The sequence below is a fragment of the Cricetulus griseus genome, chromosome X (genome assembly GCF_003668045.3).
Source record: "Cricetulus griseus strain 17A/GY chromosome X, alternate assembly CriGri-PICRH-1.0, whole genome shotgun sequence".
In the NCBI taxonomy this organism is placed as follows: domain Eukaryota; kingdom Metazoa; phylum Chordata; class Mammalia; order Rodentia; family Cricetidae; genus Cricetulus; species Cricetulus griseus.
In genome coordinates, this window is record NC_048604.1 from 64020294 (window position 1) to 64036936 (window position 16643).

General features: G+C 36.5%; 1 protein-coding gene across 3 annotated transcripts; it reads right to left on the reverse strand.

Moving 5' to 3' along the window:
• Positions 1–1997: 1997 nt before the first annotated feature.
• Positions 1998–15814, reverse strand: Lpar4 (lysophosphatidic acid receptor 4). Of its 3 annotated transcripts, none has more exons than XM_027432994.2 (3): positions 15253–15814; positions 12084–12183; positions 1998–5738 (listed from the first exon to the last, which is right to left on the reverse strand). In XM_027432994.2, the coding sequence occupies exon 3, from the start codon at positions 5658–5660 to the stop codon at positions 4548–4550; it is 1113 nt and encodes a 370-aa protein (XP_027288795.1). In that variant the 5' UTR covers positions 5661–5738; positions 12084–12183; positions 15253–15814; the 3' UTR covers positions 1998–4547. The 3 variants fall into 3 exon arrangements, with proteins under 3 accessions (XP_027288795.1, XP_027288797.1, XP_035306027.1); XM_027432996.2 differs by lacking the exon at positions 15253–15814 and adding an exon at positions 15103–15203; XM_035450136.1 differs by lacking the exon at positions 15253–15814 and adding an exon at positions 13097–13121.
• Between the last annotated feature and the right edge of the window lie 829 nt (positions 15815–16643).

The window sequence follows — 16643 nt, forward strand, 5'->3', positions numbered from 1 at the left end:
TGGGTGCGTGCCTATATGAATATGTTTTGTCCAGCAAACACTCTTTTTGTGAATTCAGATTTATGGTACACTGTTCACCCTGGTTAATGTTTGTATTGAAGTTGCCTATGGAGCTCTGGACAGCTGAGTGTACACATTGACTGCTTATGTCCCCATTCCTTTTCAGTAAAGCATGCTCTCAGAGAAGGATCTGAATGCATTCTCTTTCAACCATTCTAACAACTCTGGATGCTAAATCACCACCTTTTTATTACAGCATAGCTATTTAAATTTCTTAGTTCTTTACAGTCTACACTTATATTAATATTATTTCTTTATGTGTTTAAGGGGAAAAGAGAGGTGAAAAGAAAAAAATGGTACAGTGTTGAGGCCCTAACAAGGGAGGCTGGTACTCAACAGATGGGTTGCTATTTTACTGTGTCAATCATTTCTCCCCATCACAACCTAATTGGCACAATTTTTAATAGGAGTTTGGATTAGCCAGATGCCATTCCTAAGATGTAGCTTGAACAGAAAAAATATAACCAATAGGAGGCAAGGAAGGGGCAATAATTCACAAACCACTGTCACTGTATTAACAGGGTTTCATGGATCATTCTGTTACTAGGCAGAAGCAGTATTTCTATAGGTGAATTATTTGAGGGTCTGAAAGAGTATAAAAGAAATCCTTGCATGAAACTTGGGCCATCATACTAGCACAAGGTGTAGGTAGGGGCTTAGAAGCAGAGAAAGAAAGTAGAAGGAGACAGATGCAAAACAAATAGCTTCTGTCACAATGGCTTCTGAGGACTTGGCCTAGAACGTCATTACAAGAAAGATTCATTCCACTTTAAATGTTGCCTAGGTTTGGTGTTGCTGGTTATAATGTCAAAAAGACAGTGACTGCTATCATTTCCTGGGACCAACGCTTAATGAGGACTTGTAGTGATAGCACTGTTTTCCATGAACATAAGAGGACTAGATGAAACACCAGAAATTCCCTGTGTTACCACCCTAGAACTACCATCCACTCTATCTATCTATCTATCTATCTATCTATCTATCTATCTATCTATCTATCTATCAGGCTCGTCACTCTACTCTCAGGTCTCAGATAGCTATTTTGTTTTAACTTTCACCAGGACTGACAGTCAATATCCTTAGATATCTCATCAAATCCTAGAAATCATATTCAAAACACAGCTTGGAGGCTAGAAACCTGGCTTAGTGTTTAAGATCACTTGGTGTTCTTCCAGAAGATCCAAATACAGCTCCCAACACCCACAAAGAGCAGCTTACAACTATCTGGGTATCCATCTCCAAGAGATCCAACTGATAACGCCTCCTGGACTATGAGGGGATGCCCCCATACATGATAAATACATATACTACTAACGCATACACCAACACATAATTTTTTTTAAAGACACCTTGGCTTAAAACTACAAATATAGTCAGATATTCTTTGATATCCTCTGAGGAGACTAGTTACAGAATGCTTCATGGATATTAAAATCCAAGTATATTCAAGTCCTTAGAAATTCTGTTTGACCCAGTCACATCCTACAGCATATTCAAAACCATGTCTGAGTACTTGTGTTTCCAAAGACAGTGTGCATGCTACATAGTCTTCATACTGTATTGTTACAAACTGATGATAAATATGTCTGTACATTTTCAGTAAGATGCAATTCTTTTCCAATTATTTTTATCTAACATGGGTTGAATATATGGGTGTGGAAACATGGATAGAAGGCCAATTGTAAATCAAGACCTAGTTAGACAAGTCAGAGAAGGAGGCAGTAAATATTTTACAATGATGACTGAAGTCATCCAGGAACTTTTCATTTGCCAGTTCTGCATCAGTCTTCAGACAACCTAAAAAATAGCTGAAGTAACTTGATAGCAAATGTATTTTAATAGGTTCCTTCTTAAAGGATGGAAAGAAGATAAAGCATAGATACTTTTGAATGCCCTAAAAACCAGAAAATGTAATAAATCCATTATTGACCAAGGTATAATAGCTTAATAATCCAAATGTTTTATTATGCTTAATAGACATTTAAATGCAAGTTGTAATTACAGCTGAAGGATTACCTGTATTTGTAAATGTAAAATAAATTCAATTTTACATTTAGTTATACATTACAATTTGTTGGTTACATTATTCACATTACCATTTATGACTACCAAGGCATATTAAATATAAAATGGAAATTAACCAAAATAAAATGAAATATGAAAAAGTAAGCAACATTATACATGGACATTATATAAAAGAAAAAACGACTTTAAAATGTATTTTATGTCAATTTGGTTAACATCCAATTAATGATTTGATACCATAATCCTAATAATCCAAAATTTTAACAGCTAAAAGTATAAAGAGTTCATATATAGTTCAATATTACAAAAAAAAGAAAAAAGAAAAGAAAGAATACTGAAGGAAACAAACAAGTTTTCATAATTTGATTACAAGTTTGAACTTACAACATTAACCTAACAATTGAACTTCATCTAACCTAACCTACTTTTGTCTAACTGAGCCTATGGCCTTATGTATTCCAACTATTACCTTTCTTTGCAAGACAATATAATGCATAGTTATTTTTAGGAGTTTAAAACATGAATTCATTTTACTATTGTTCTATTGTTTTAGCAACTTTTTTTTTCAGCTAGTTCCTAACCCAAGCCCAAATTCGGCAGTCTTTAAAGCCGTATTGTGCTCGCTGATTTTTACTTTATTTTTTTTATTATTTCTATGCCTACATACCACCAGACAGAAAAATAGACTAAGGAATTTCAAGAATTTTCTCATTGTTTTAGAATTCTTACCATTTCATCATTGTTCTGTGATTTCTAATTTGACCACTCTCTGGCACAAGTTCAGCAATATACAGGATTGGTTATTACTATAAGTTTAAAATTCTGGGCATTTTTAATTGCCACATTTTCTACTTATTTTTAAACAGACTTGTGCACATTCGAGGTAAATCTGCTATACATTAGAAAAATGAAAATGGTCAAAATTTTTGTTTCTTTTATTTGAGTTACAGAAAGGGTTTTTCTCCTTTCATAAATTTTAGATGATGTTTTTATTCATTCACTCTCAGAGTTGGTGCCAGGTTAGCAGCTTCCTAGACGCATTTTCATCCAAGGTATTGGCTGTAAATTACAGCACTTGGTAAATGCTATAGATGCACAAAAAGGAACGCCCTAAATTTGGAGGTACTTGATGTTTTGTAAGGGTTTGTTTTGGAAGTATTTTTCTAATTCTATCCTGACCCAGACACAATTTTAGCAGATTTCCAATTATGCTAAAAATGTTTATTAAAATGGCATAGTGTTTTTAAATGTATTGAACTTCAAAAACAGTAATGTGTTAGGAACTATTTTTTTATTTGTTATTTTTTTTCTTTTTCTAGTTTTGTGAGTTTTTTTTTTGTTTTTATAATTTTTTGTTTCTTTTATTTTACACGTTTTTTCAATACGCTCCCGACCTGAGCACAAATTCTGTAGCTCCTTGGCTACATTATGCTCCAAAATTTAATAGAAAAGAGTATATATTTCTAAGTTACAGCTATCTAACCCCCACCTAAAAAACTATTAGTACAAGCTATAAGATATCTTGCTGCTATTATTTTGTTCACTTCTCTTTTCAACTAGCTCCCGACCTGGGCACAAATACTGTAGCTCTGTGGCTGTATTGTGTCCCAACACTTAATATGAAGAATAAATATTTTCTACAAGCAAATCCCCACCCCCATAAAGGATAAATGGAAGTTTTAAGAAATAATGTAGTGTTGCTTAAAGTTTTTTTTAATTGACAGTGTAATAGTATGATTTTTCCGTTTAGCACCTGCCAGGCACATATGTAAGCAGCTTTCAAGGTACACAATTTCATAGGAAAATTCTAGTTCTGTTTTAAAAAGAAAGTTTTGAAAGCTGACCCTAATTGTGGTTATATATGTGTAAATGTTGTCTATTTTCCAAATTTTCTTACCCATAAATATTCAAACGCTTTATTGGTTTACAATATCTAGATAAAATTTGCCAATTCTTTTAAATTCGATACATTTCTCTTTCTCAATATGTCTTATTAACATTAGGTAAAAATAAGTTCTTTTAGTAAAATAAATTCCATAATAGTTCAAAAAAGGAAAAAAATACCAGCATATATCAGTAGTAACACAAACATTTTTAAATAATCCCTGAATTTGTTCTATATTTATAGGCCCAACCCAATTACCAAAATCACTGGAATGTCTTTTTTTTTAAGTTTTAAAGTAAACCCCATATCACTAAAAGTCAAAAACACTGGTCATTTATATAACAAAATTTCAGCACAACAAAAGAGTCTGGTAATCTGTTTTGGTTGCTGTAATTAGACTTGACCTATAATTACTGAACAAAACAGACATGTACAATAAGTGTTCAAACAAATGTATCTGACTGTAATTTGGTACATTAATCTATTTTCGGCATCATTAGCTTCATTTTTTCTTATTTATAGCAAAGGAAAAATCATAAGAGACACCATAGCTGAACCTGAAAAACAATTCTCGTACCTAGAAGGTGGATTCCAGCATTAATTCACCACCATTATTTGTTGTTTGATCACTAGCTTCCTCTTGAATAGCTGGAAGGGAAGGCTTTGGGGTCAGAGGTGTCTCAGTCTTAAACAAGGACTCCATCCTTATATGTGTATTGATATAGAAGGATTTCTGAAAGGATTCAAGGGTGAAGTAATAGATAAAAGGATCAAAGCAACAATTCAGAGTTGCAAGGCACAAGGTAATTGGGTACATGATCTTTGCAAACCTTTCCAATAAGCAATTAGTAATGGCTTGGGAACGAACCAAGGCATATAAAAAGAGAACAGAGTTGTACGGTACAAAGCATACCACAAAAACTGCCATATGCACTGTGATCATCTTCAACACTTTCTTCTTATTGGTTCCAATTTGAGACAATGTTGCAGGCTTCCGGAGGGTTCTCAGTACCACAGAAGAGCAAGAAACATTCAGTATCAGAGGAATGATGAACCCGACAACTTCAATGAATATGGTGATCTTGGACAGGTATGTCTTCCAAACACGTTTGGAAAAGCCCTCAAAGCAAGTGGTGGTCGCATTGTTGACATTAGTGGTGGAGAACAAAGAGGCTGAAATACCACCACTGAGGACGAGGATCCAGACTCCAGCACACACAATGGCAGAATTCCTCCTGGTCCTAATGGTACGAGATCGGAAGGGATAGACAATGGCTAGGAAACGATCCACACTAATGCAGGTGAGGAAGAGCATGCTCCCGTAGATGTTGGTGAGGAATGCAGTCCCTGAGATCTTACAGAGGGTGTCACCAAAAGGCCAGTGGCGATTAAAGTTGTAAAATATTTTGAAAGGTAGGGTACAGACAAAAAGCAAATCAGAGAGGGCCAGATTGGTGATGAAAATAGCAGTCTCACTTCTCATCTTCATGCGGAAGCAAAAGACAAACAGTGAGGCACTGTTGGTTATTAGACCCAGGATGAACACAACACTATAGACAGCACCATTCAGATTATACTTGAAGGAATCATCAACAATGCAAGTATTATTGGCAGTTGCATTGCCCAACCTGGGTCTGAGACTTGAATTTAAATCTTGGAATTGGAAGTCAATAAATCTTCTGTCACCCATGGATTTTTTCTCAGAAAGCCTGCTAGCTGCAGGGGTTCACCACTCTGAGATTAAGGACCAGTAGAGAATGTTTTCTTCCTACAGGAGACAAGATAGAATGAGTCACCAAATCTGCCTTCCCTCCAAGATTTATGTGGAATAAAATACATTCTGCTCATTCAGGCAAGAAAATATACACATTCTATTAGACTTGACAAGTACTTTTTGGTCACATTCCACAGGTGACTAGTATTACAAAAGACATATTGCAGAAATGGGAGAGATCACACAATACAATAAACATAGCATTGCAATGAACATGAATAAGGTGCATGTTACTCAAGGGGAAAAAAAAAATCAAAGAATCCCTGATGGCTAAGATGCCTCTAATGTGGAATTTGTAGGCCTATTCTCAACTTTCAAAATACATGTTTTATTTGATTGATAGGAACACCATAAGGCAAACACAGGAAATTATCATTTTATAGAAGTAGAACCCATACTTACAGAATGTCAAAGTTGGAAGAGAATGTGAATAATACATTCAAACCAGAAATCACATCTTTGATTCCTAAACACTAAACATTGCAAGTTACTCTAATTTGTACTTGTTACTCTCCAATATTACTAAACTACTTTGTCTGACTATAAACTATTATATCAGACAGCAGTAGATGCGAGGCCTCCAGTGCATGATCCAAAAAGTCATCAATAAACTAGTAAAGCAATTTATTGCTTCTCCTTTTAATTCTAAAACTGAAGCTCAGAAGACATACTTCAGTTCATTAAATCTGCTAGCTAAGTTTTTTCACTGTTCTGCCCACCCAAAATCAACTCCATGCTTGTTAAGAGAGAAAAAGAATATGAAGTTGGGTGGTTAGGGGAGGGGGTTGGGGAGGAATCGGGGCAGGAAAATTTGATCAAAATATAATGTATGGAAAAAATTCAAGATTAAAATAAATAAGCTTTTTTCCCACTGTGTCACATCACATGGCTATTCTGAAGAGATTAAAATATCAAACTCATCATTTCCTTCCTGCACTACACAATTCTCTTTCCATCTATACCCTAAGCCTAGCACGTATATGTTCTTTCTCTTTGCCCACTGCATATCCTGTCAGCTATATCCGTGCATTCATCTGCTAAAATGGCCCTGGTCAACATCAACTTTTCTCATCAAACACAAATGACAGTTGGGTGTGGTGGATCACGCCTATAACCCCAGGCACTTGGAGAGGCCTAGGTAGGAAACTTTCGGAAAGTTTGAGGCCAGCTTAGGCTACATTGTCTGACTCTGTCCCAACATCAGAACCTGTCTCAAAAATTCCATATGGGATGTGACACTTGAGGACCACCAGAACAGTCATCCCATACCTCATTGTACAAAATCTGATCCGGTCCTTTAGAGGCTTTCTTGCCAATACAGTTTTATTCATAATAGCCATTAACTCAATTGTCTGTTTAAATATTTAGGCCAACAGGTCTTGAAGACACATATGGAAATTCTACCAACTTTCTCCTAGGTTAATAGCTGTCTTTTAAATGTGTCCCATAACACACTATGGATAAGTAGCTCTTGAATGATTCTTTTGAGTGGGGATATGAAATGAAAGTGGCCTTTGTTCCTTGACATAGCCAATAATGGGTTTTCACATGATTATATTGTAAAATACAAATGGCTGTTTTCTGGAGTGATTTCTTTTTCACTCTTCCCCTCAAGACACCAAGAAAACAAGGATGTCTTAGGGAAGGGAATAGAGGAGAAATCTGCTAGAAATACAGAGGACTGAAGTCACTTCAAGGAGTGTCTGACTTGAGTAAAAAATACTTAGCTTGAGAAAAAGTCCCTCACTGCAGTACCTACCCAAAGGGAGTGATGACTTCCATAATATGGTATATAACATGAGAGATTATCATTTTAATAATTTCACAGCTACAACCAGAACTTACTAACCTGAATTGTCATTCACTAAGTCTTTATGGAGTCATTCATCTAAAATCATATTCCTTCTTGGCCCTTTCATCACACGAAGGTCTATTTCAACTTCCCCCCAAGTAACCTTGATGTACAAAAGCAAAGTGTAGTGGGAACCTTGACCAAGTGAAGTCAAACAAATAAAAATAGGCATAGGAATCAAAGAGGAGATGAGAAATAAAGTATCAGAGAAAAACAGAGGGATGGAAATCAAGAGAGGAAGAGGAGGAGGTAAGGAAAATGGGACTTTTCCAGGCCATCTACTTTGTATTAAGAATCCTGAGAGAGGTTCTTCTAATCCCTTCCTCCCTACTTTATCTTATACCTCCCAGGCTTCCCAGATGGAAGAATAATTTTCAATTGCTGTATTTAAGGACACCAAAGACGATCAGCTGAAACAGAAAGAACCTAAAAATCTCTGTCGATGGGGTTCATAGCTACAGACACAAGTTTTTTGTTCCTGTCTTTATTTATGCCCATGTTTCTCCAATGCAGTAGTAGAAGAAAAGTGTAAATGCCAAACTTCTCAATCTTGAGTCATTTCATTTACTATTTTAACACCATTATTATCTATTATTCCAGGAGACTTGTTTACAAGAAGAACAGTATTTACATTTTTAAAAGTTCACTGCTGGGGAAACCAAGAAGACAGTGAAAGAAATAATTTCTTATTAATATAGTCATATATGTTTAAGAATTTGAGGCTATAAAACACATTAAAACCAGACTTCATTCATAATCTCCTGCATCTATCTACCTTATACAAAAATAATTCCAGCAAGTTTATTTTACCTGGTAAAGGGATTTCACATTAGGCTTCTCACATCTTCCTAGAGCACCTCCAGTTTTACCTCCTGGTAATGTCTATGCCCAGAGCACCATTAGCTCCCTAGGTATGTCTTATTTTGTACTTTCCTCAACAAATACTCTGAATAGCTGAGTTTTGTTTCCTACTTTTACATTCAGTTTTTCATGAATAAGATCATTTTATTTTATTTCTTAATTCACATTATTCCAGATTTAAAAATCATAAATAATAACTGAATTGTATTTATGGAATGCAATGTGGTTTATAAATGAATCAATACACATTTATATTGTTGGACTATAGGGTGATGAAAACAAGTTGATTTATACATCCATCACTGTACTTCAGTTTTATATCCCCCAGAACATACACACTACACCTACAGCAGGCAGTCTGTAAACACATGACACTTCTACTCTGTTGCTTTGGGTAATCAAATCCTGTGAAAGAGAAAGGACCACAGACAAGAAAGCAGTACAGTCTCACTCTTAAAGAGAGGGCATGGGAAAACTGCCACTATGGCCCTATTCATAGCTCTCCCTTGCTTGAACACACACCACCTTGACTGTCTAGCAGGGAGGGTGTGGCACTGGAAGCAGAAAGATCTATTTCTGACTCAGACACCAGTTTACTCTGTAATGTGGCTATACTGTTTTCTCTTTCCTGTATAAACATTGCCACTGGGCCTCACAGCTGAGGCTAGGAAGAGTCAACAGTGCTATGAGTAGTTTGATGAACTTGACACTATCCAGTGCTACCACAAAGGAGCCTTATAGAAATCGGTTCCTCTCAATCATGACTAGAAATCTCTATCTGTATTTCTTGGTATCTTTGCTTTGTATTAGAAACGTATCTTTCAGCCAGGTGATGTCCATGCACACCTTTAATCCCACCACTTGGGAGGCAGAGACAGGCGGATCTCTGTGAGTTCAAGGCCAGCCTGGTCTACAGAGCAAGTTCCAAAGCTACACAGAGAAACCCTGTCTCAAAAAAAAATGTATCCCTCCTTCTCTTCTGCTAATTCCTTCTACTTCATAAAGTTCCCTCTTGGGTTTGAAATCTTAATTGCACAATTTGCTCATAAAAGAGAAATCCTGGAAGGTGCCCCCATTGAATACCCCACATAGAACTCCAGTTTTTAAAAAAGAACAGTATTTGCCTCGAGGTGACTGTGAAGAATAAAAAATATTCAAGAAACAAGGCCTGTTTTCTTTTCTTAATATCTAATATACTGTCCACTAAATGTACAGGTCAACACTCAAGTGCTCAAGGAGATAGACAAAGAAAAATTGCTTACATAGTTAATGATACTACTATAAGCAGCATCTTATGAAGATGTTTATAACCAATTATTCCAATTTAATTGACTAAAAGAGGGACCAGTGTTGGCTATACATATTTTCATTGATAGTGGTCAGAAAGGAGGTCAGCTAGAGGTTGACTAAGAAGAAATTGAAAGGGGCAGCAAGATGGCTTAGCAGATGAAGGCACTTACCATCAACCTTGACAACCTGAGTTCAATCCCTGGGGCCCCCTAAAGGATGGAAGGAAGGAACTTACTCTTGCAAATAGTCCTGACTTCCACATTCACTGCAGCATTCAGTTGTGCACATGTGTGCACGAGTACGAGCACACAGGCATTCACACACACACACACACACACACACACACACACACGTGCTTGCAAACAGAATGAAATGTAAAAACTAAAAAAAAAGAAATCTGAGGATAAGGTCAACAGGAAGAAGTATAAGAGAAGGTAATAGGGGTTAATATGATCAAAATGTTATATATATTCATGGAGATGTCATAGAGAAATTGTTTTGTACAATTAATAGACAACGAAATACTTTATAAAATAAAAAACAGAAAATATGTCCATCAATGATTTTCTTTTAACTTTTTGACTACCTGAACCCATTCAGAAAGTTCATAATAATGTCTACATTTTTCCTTTTTGTGAATTTTTTGATGCCCGATAATAATGGCATATACCATGATTGGAATTTGAGAGACGACTAGAAGAAAGAAAGTCACCTTTCTGGCCCCTCTAAGGATTATTAAATACATAGATGACTTTGTAGCCTGCTAAAGTTTCAGAAGTTCTGCTGAAACAAACTTATAAATTCTGACAGAAATCCAATACTCTAGAAAGCCTTGGTGTACTTTGTTCCCAGCAAACACAGTCCAGAAACCAGTAAAATAAAACCCAGAAAGCAGAGTGTGGGAACATCATCTTCCTTTGCTCCACTTTCAATGAGGATAGTCCAACTCAGAGTGCTCATGATCCCTACAGCATTTGCTTTTTCTGCTCTGGTCAAGTTTCTGAAAGAGGGTAAGCTGAAGCCTATTGTGTCCTTGACTATAGACAAGTAGCAGTGAATAAAAGTTAAAAATGCACACATATAAAAATAGAATTCAAGCCAGGTGGTGGTGGTGCATGCCTTTAATCCCAGCACTCAGGAGGCAGATGCGGGAGGATCTCTGTGAGTTTGAGGCCAGCCTGGTCTATAGAGTGAGTTCCAGGACAGCCTCCAATGCTACATAGAAACCTTGTCTCAAAAAAAAAAAAAATAGAATTCAAGACCATTCTGCTGGTGCAATAAGAACTACATCCAGACTTTTGCTCCTCAAACAAGTAGTTCTTAACAGATAAAAATTCTGATGGCAACAGTGTAGGCCAAGCCACAGGCATAGGTCACACCTGGTTCCAATTGATTTTCCTTTGCACTGATTGATGCTGATCTCTATCAATCTTATATTTCTGATACAAATAATATCTCTTTTTAAATGGCTTATCTATATAGAACCTGATTTTCACTAAGATTATTAAGGCCATTCTGTATCCCTGGCCAACTAATCTGCAGACATCAAGAAATGGCAGAATTTGATCCAATCTGATCAGAACTGACCTTCAGTGACTAAATTCAACGTATTTGTTTTTCACCAAAAGAACTAATATTTCCTACTAACCCTTCACCTGATGGCACAGGCCAATCCTTAGGGAATGTTGTGGTCTAGTGCTCAATATGATGGGACCAGAGATTGCATCAGAACTGCTAACACAGAATTTTCCCTAGTACCTAGTTATAAAGTAAGAAAACTACAGAGAAATTGCACAATCTAATATGATGAAATTGTCTAGAGTCTTAAACTCAGTATCTCATCTCAGTGGAAGCCCCAGACAGTTACAGAAAGCTATTGTGTGTTCCGAAAAGATTTCATTTCCAAATTCTGCAAGACTCATAAATGCCAGCAGGACTCAGCTTTCTCACTGTATCCAAACACACAAATCAATTGGTTTGAAAATAAATTCATTTGCTATCCTTGGATACTAGAAGTGATGATATGAATAAAAACATGCCTCACTCACATCTACCTGTCTATCTATCTATCTATCATCTATCTATCTATCTATCTATCTATCTATCATCTATCTATCTATCATCTATCTGTTAATGACAAAGAGGTACTGAATGAAAGAATCAACATTCATCTTTCAACAAAATTGCCTGGATCATGATAAGTACCAACAACTCCACTACTTCTTCTATTTATTATGGAACTTTGAATCACATGATCTGTGATAATACAGAAACACTAGTTACAAAAGAATTGAAGAATAAAGTGAAAAAGGTGAAATCTGAGCAAGGGTACTCACATTAGTCCAAACCAAATTCTGGCACCAAATTTATCTGTGACGTGGATAATCAATGAATTTTCTGAAGTCAGGTGATCAACGATTTCTTTAATTGAGTGCTCTGGAATAGAATGTCACAATACTGTTCCATAAAGAAAGCTTCTCAATAAACTGTATAGTAAGGTTATATAGAGTAGAAAAAATTAGTATATAATACAAACCAGAGTGTATAAGAACCAACTTATTTCCAGACAATATTAAATATCTTTGATTTCATTATAACACAACTGAAATTAGCAGTTATTATGCAAACCCATTGCTGATACAGATTTATCTTATTAGTGGTATTGACTGAAACTAAAAATTCATAGGAGTAACTTTAAATTGTTTAAAGATAACTAGTGACAAAAAGCTTAAAAATACTCATATTCCCATACATTTACAAAAACAAATGAACAAAGATTTCTTTGGTGCCCTAAAGTTACATTGTTATCTTTTTGTTGTCTTTCTCCTTTTCCTTTCTTGTCCTCTGGTAACAACTGTTATGATTGGACAAAAGACAAAGGAAGGAAGACTGGGACAACAGGTGAGCACCCCATTGCTTTGTCTCTAGCCTGTGACACCATTAAATTTCCTTCCCTACTGAACTGTATGAGAAAGGCTTCCACTACTGGGTATTTGCATACTTACTAAAACTCGTCATGTCTTCATGAAGAGTCCTAAACATATCTAACATGGCATGTATGTACATTGAAAATCACAACTCTACATAACATGCTCATATAAAACAAGATAGACACCATGCTGGAATTCTTACAAGTGGCACCTACATTTAGGTCCTATTCATTGTAGTATTTGTAGAACATAATTATCTGCTAGTCCAGACTGATACTATTCTTACAGGCCACCCTCTTTTGAAGAAAAGTTAGCCTTAAAAATGCAGACTGCTAAATAGCACAGTAACTCTCTTGAAATGATTTTTCCTCATATAAAAAGATAAGACTGTTGAACAACTTAAAATACACAAAGATCACCTTATTACTAAAGAGAACTGATTTTCATTGTCCTCCAGAGAGCACTATTCCTGAAATGAAATCAGTAAAATTTTATTGGTTTGCCTTAAAAGAAAACAGAGATGTTAGCATTTCTTTTATGTACTTTCCTTAAAAATGTAAACTATACATAAGACTTTTTTATTTGGAATACAAGAAAATTGGGAGATTAAATATCCAGAGTTTTCTTAATGCTATTGATTCAATATCCCCATTACAAGTGAACTGTGGCATAGTAAACAGAAGTTATTTTCTGGGCCTCAGTTTCTCTTCACTTTCCATATTTGGCACTGACTGAAAGACGCCTTCAACTGGTGCCATGGTAGTGCCTGCACTGGCTGTTCCTGTCTGTCAATTATTTTCACCTGCTTCTGCTTGTCATGACAAAACACACACACACACACACACACACACACACACACACACAAACACACACACACACACACACACACACACACACACCTAAAAGCCTGTAATAAGAGTCATCAATTTTTATTAGTCCTAATGAAATAATTGTTTGGCTCATTTGCATGTCAAAAACACAGTATTAATTACTGCCAGAAACTTAGAATTTAAGAGCAAGGTGATACTTACATCCTAAAGTCTTCCTTATGCCCTCATCTTCCTGATCCTGCCTATTCAACAGGCATATCACCTTTAATTGTGGAGGTCTCAACTCTTTAGTCCTCCTACCTGATCACCTTGCCCCTTAAAATATGGGGTTAACAGCCTACCCCAGAGCATAACTCTACAGAATCAATAGACTACTTAGGCACTGTTCTTATCATTGTTTATCCACTAAAATTTGAGACTGGGATCCCAGTGTTGAGTGGCCTTCTACGAAGTTTCCAATTTTCAGTACCAGCATTGACAATTAATAGTTTTTTCTCTTCCTCCAAAAGGCCAAGAACAGACAGTATGTGATGACAAAGAATAAAAGGCAGTGACCAAATCACAGCAAGGGCAGCAAACCTCAGTGCATTCTCTCTCACACAGGAACTGAATAGATCAAACTTTGTCTCCGCCTGGCCTGAGTGTTGCGTCTTCCCAGTCTTCTCTTTAACTTAAGAGAATACACATTCTGAAAGGCTGCCCTGACTGTTCCAAAAGGGCATTCATTCACATCTCTGATTGGCAGCAGGAGGTGCTTTAGAATGCAGAAGCCATGAGGCTTATCAGCTGAGCTCATCCTTTGCAAGAATGCAAATTACCATTTTTAACAAGGCAAAGGGATTTATAAACTATTTTGATGGGACAAGCTGTTGGAATTTTGTTCTGAAACATAAACATGTGGCAAAGCCAGGGTATAATTTCGATTTTAAGTTATTATTGATGTTTTATGTTATTTGAGGAATAAGAAAAATGGCATAATTTGGTAAAGCAGAAAAACGAATAACACCAAGCTTTGCCATACCTAATTTTTCCATTCCTCTGGTCTTTTCCCACACAAAAATCATAATTACACTGCTGTATTCCTTCCAAAACAGAAATTACCTAACATACATTACTACTTAATTCAACAAGTCTTTTCACTAAAAATATTTAAAATATTCAGAATATGCAAGAAAAGAATTTTAAAGATGTCACATTGTGTTGCATTTATGACAAATACCAATTAATTTCACATATAATAGGAAATCTATTTATGCTAGAATTAAGTTTTCATTCAAACATGATTCTTCATTTATGGACAAGTTCATGAATTATTCAATATAGCAAATGTCACATTCTCCATAAATCAATTAAGCATCAAAGGCATGTAATGTATAGTTTTACTATAAGAAACCCCATCATAATAAAAGCCACGTTAGCTCACAATCTTTTGTAAACCAAAGAAATATAACGCCAGCCAAAAGACTTTCTAACTTGTTCTACCCTGTGATTTTGAATCAGCTCTTTAGAACTGTGTTTACAAGAAACAGCCTGAAAATCCTCTCTTCCACTGAAACAATATTATTGCCAAAACAATAGAAATTTTCCTTTTTTACCATTCAACACGATGATCCTTGTTCAGTACTTGAGAGCTGAAGTCTAACTGCTTTTCCCAAACACTCAAAGCATCAGTGTTTCGACTGAAGTTTGTTACACCATCCCCCACCCCCAAACGCCAAAATCAAATCTTTCTCAAAGAGACTTACCCCAAAAAAGAGTGTGCTAGATGAGAGAATGTGCTCATGCCTGTAGATAATTAGCTAATAAACATGTAAACGGGCAACTCGCACTTTGGAAGCGCATATTTTTATCCATTAAAAAAAAAAGAAGAAGAAAATAAAACAGGGAAAGGTTAGCCCAGCCCAAAGGAGCAGACTCTGGGCTGCCGCAGCTCCTCACTGCAAACGGCTCATTCTGAAAATGGGAGCTTATTTACATTTATCTCTTTCCCTTTGTTAAGAACTAGCCCTCTTGAATGCTGTAGCCCGCATGCCTTTAACAAACAGGACACAAGAAAAGGCCCAAAGTCCTTGCTGGAGCCGAGGGCCGCCGGGGAACTCTTGGGGGTCTCAATAGGAAATGCTTTTCATTGGATAAGGAGGCATTATTAGGAGCCGTGATCCCGCCCAATCCCCTGTGCTTCATAGTTCCCTTAGTCACCAATCGCTGGACTGAAGAAGTTTTTCCTTAAAGAGCATTGCCCAGGAAAAGCAGTTTCACAGTCAAGAATTAGTGGCTTAAGTGCCACTTGACAATATGAAAAGTGTCTTTCCTGACCAATTAATTCACAGAGAAAGCTTGTGTGCCTGTCTTTGCTGCAGGACCGCTACCCTCTTACAATTCTAATGAGAAGGAGGAGGAGACAAAACTCCAAACTGGGAGGAGCAGCCAATGTTTGCTCCTACTTGTTTAAATCAAAATCACAACAATATTAGCAAGAATTAAGAAGATAGCAGGGAAAAGTAAATAGAAAGGGAAAATGAATGGTTATCTCACTGTGGATAAATAAATTTCTGTCAGTCTCCAAAACAAAATTCAACTCAATACCATAGTTATTTACTTAAGCCAGAAATGCCCTCAGACTGTCCTGGTAGATAGGCACTGGGGTCCCAGAACTGCAACACTTGCCTTACATGATTCAGGGAGTGTTCTGTAGCAAGAAGAGAGTCATTTCTCTTAAAAAGAAAAAAAAAACTGCCTGGCAAGAAGTCTAATTATCATGAAATTTCCAGCGGTTTATTAAAAGGGAAATCTGTTCACAGTGAGCAGTTATTTTCCAATTATACCCCACAATTCTAGATGATCTCTGTACCTTATAGGTGGACTGCCTTGGTCAACAACACTACTTCTGGTCCCCCAGTTTTCTTTCTTTCCATCCCTCTCCCTGATCGGAGTTTGTGGTGGAAACTTACCCTTTTGTATCCCTTTCCCTACTACCAACACCCTCACCACTCTTTCTCCTCTACCTCCACACACTGCCAACATCACCACCAACAGCAACGCCCTGCCCTTTCTTAGGAATGAAACCCCTTGGCAGGCATAAGTTGCTTCCTTTTTTCTGGGCAGAGTTATGCCCCTAGAGGAATGGGGGAACCTC

Coding starts and splice junctions, on each gene's coding strand:
- Lpar4 (XM_027432994.2), bottom strand. CDS start 5,660: ATGGGTGACAGAAGATTTATTGACTTCCAATTCCAAGATTTAAATTCA.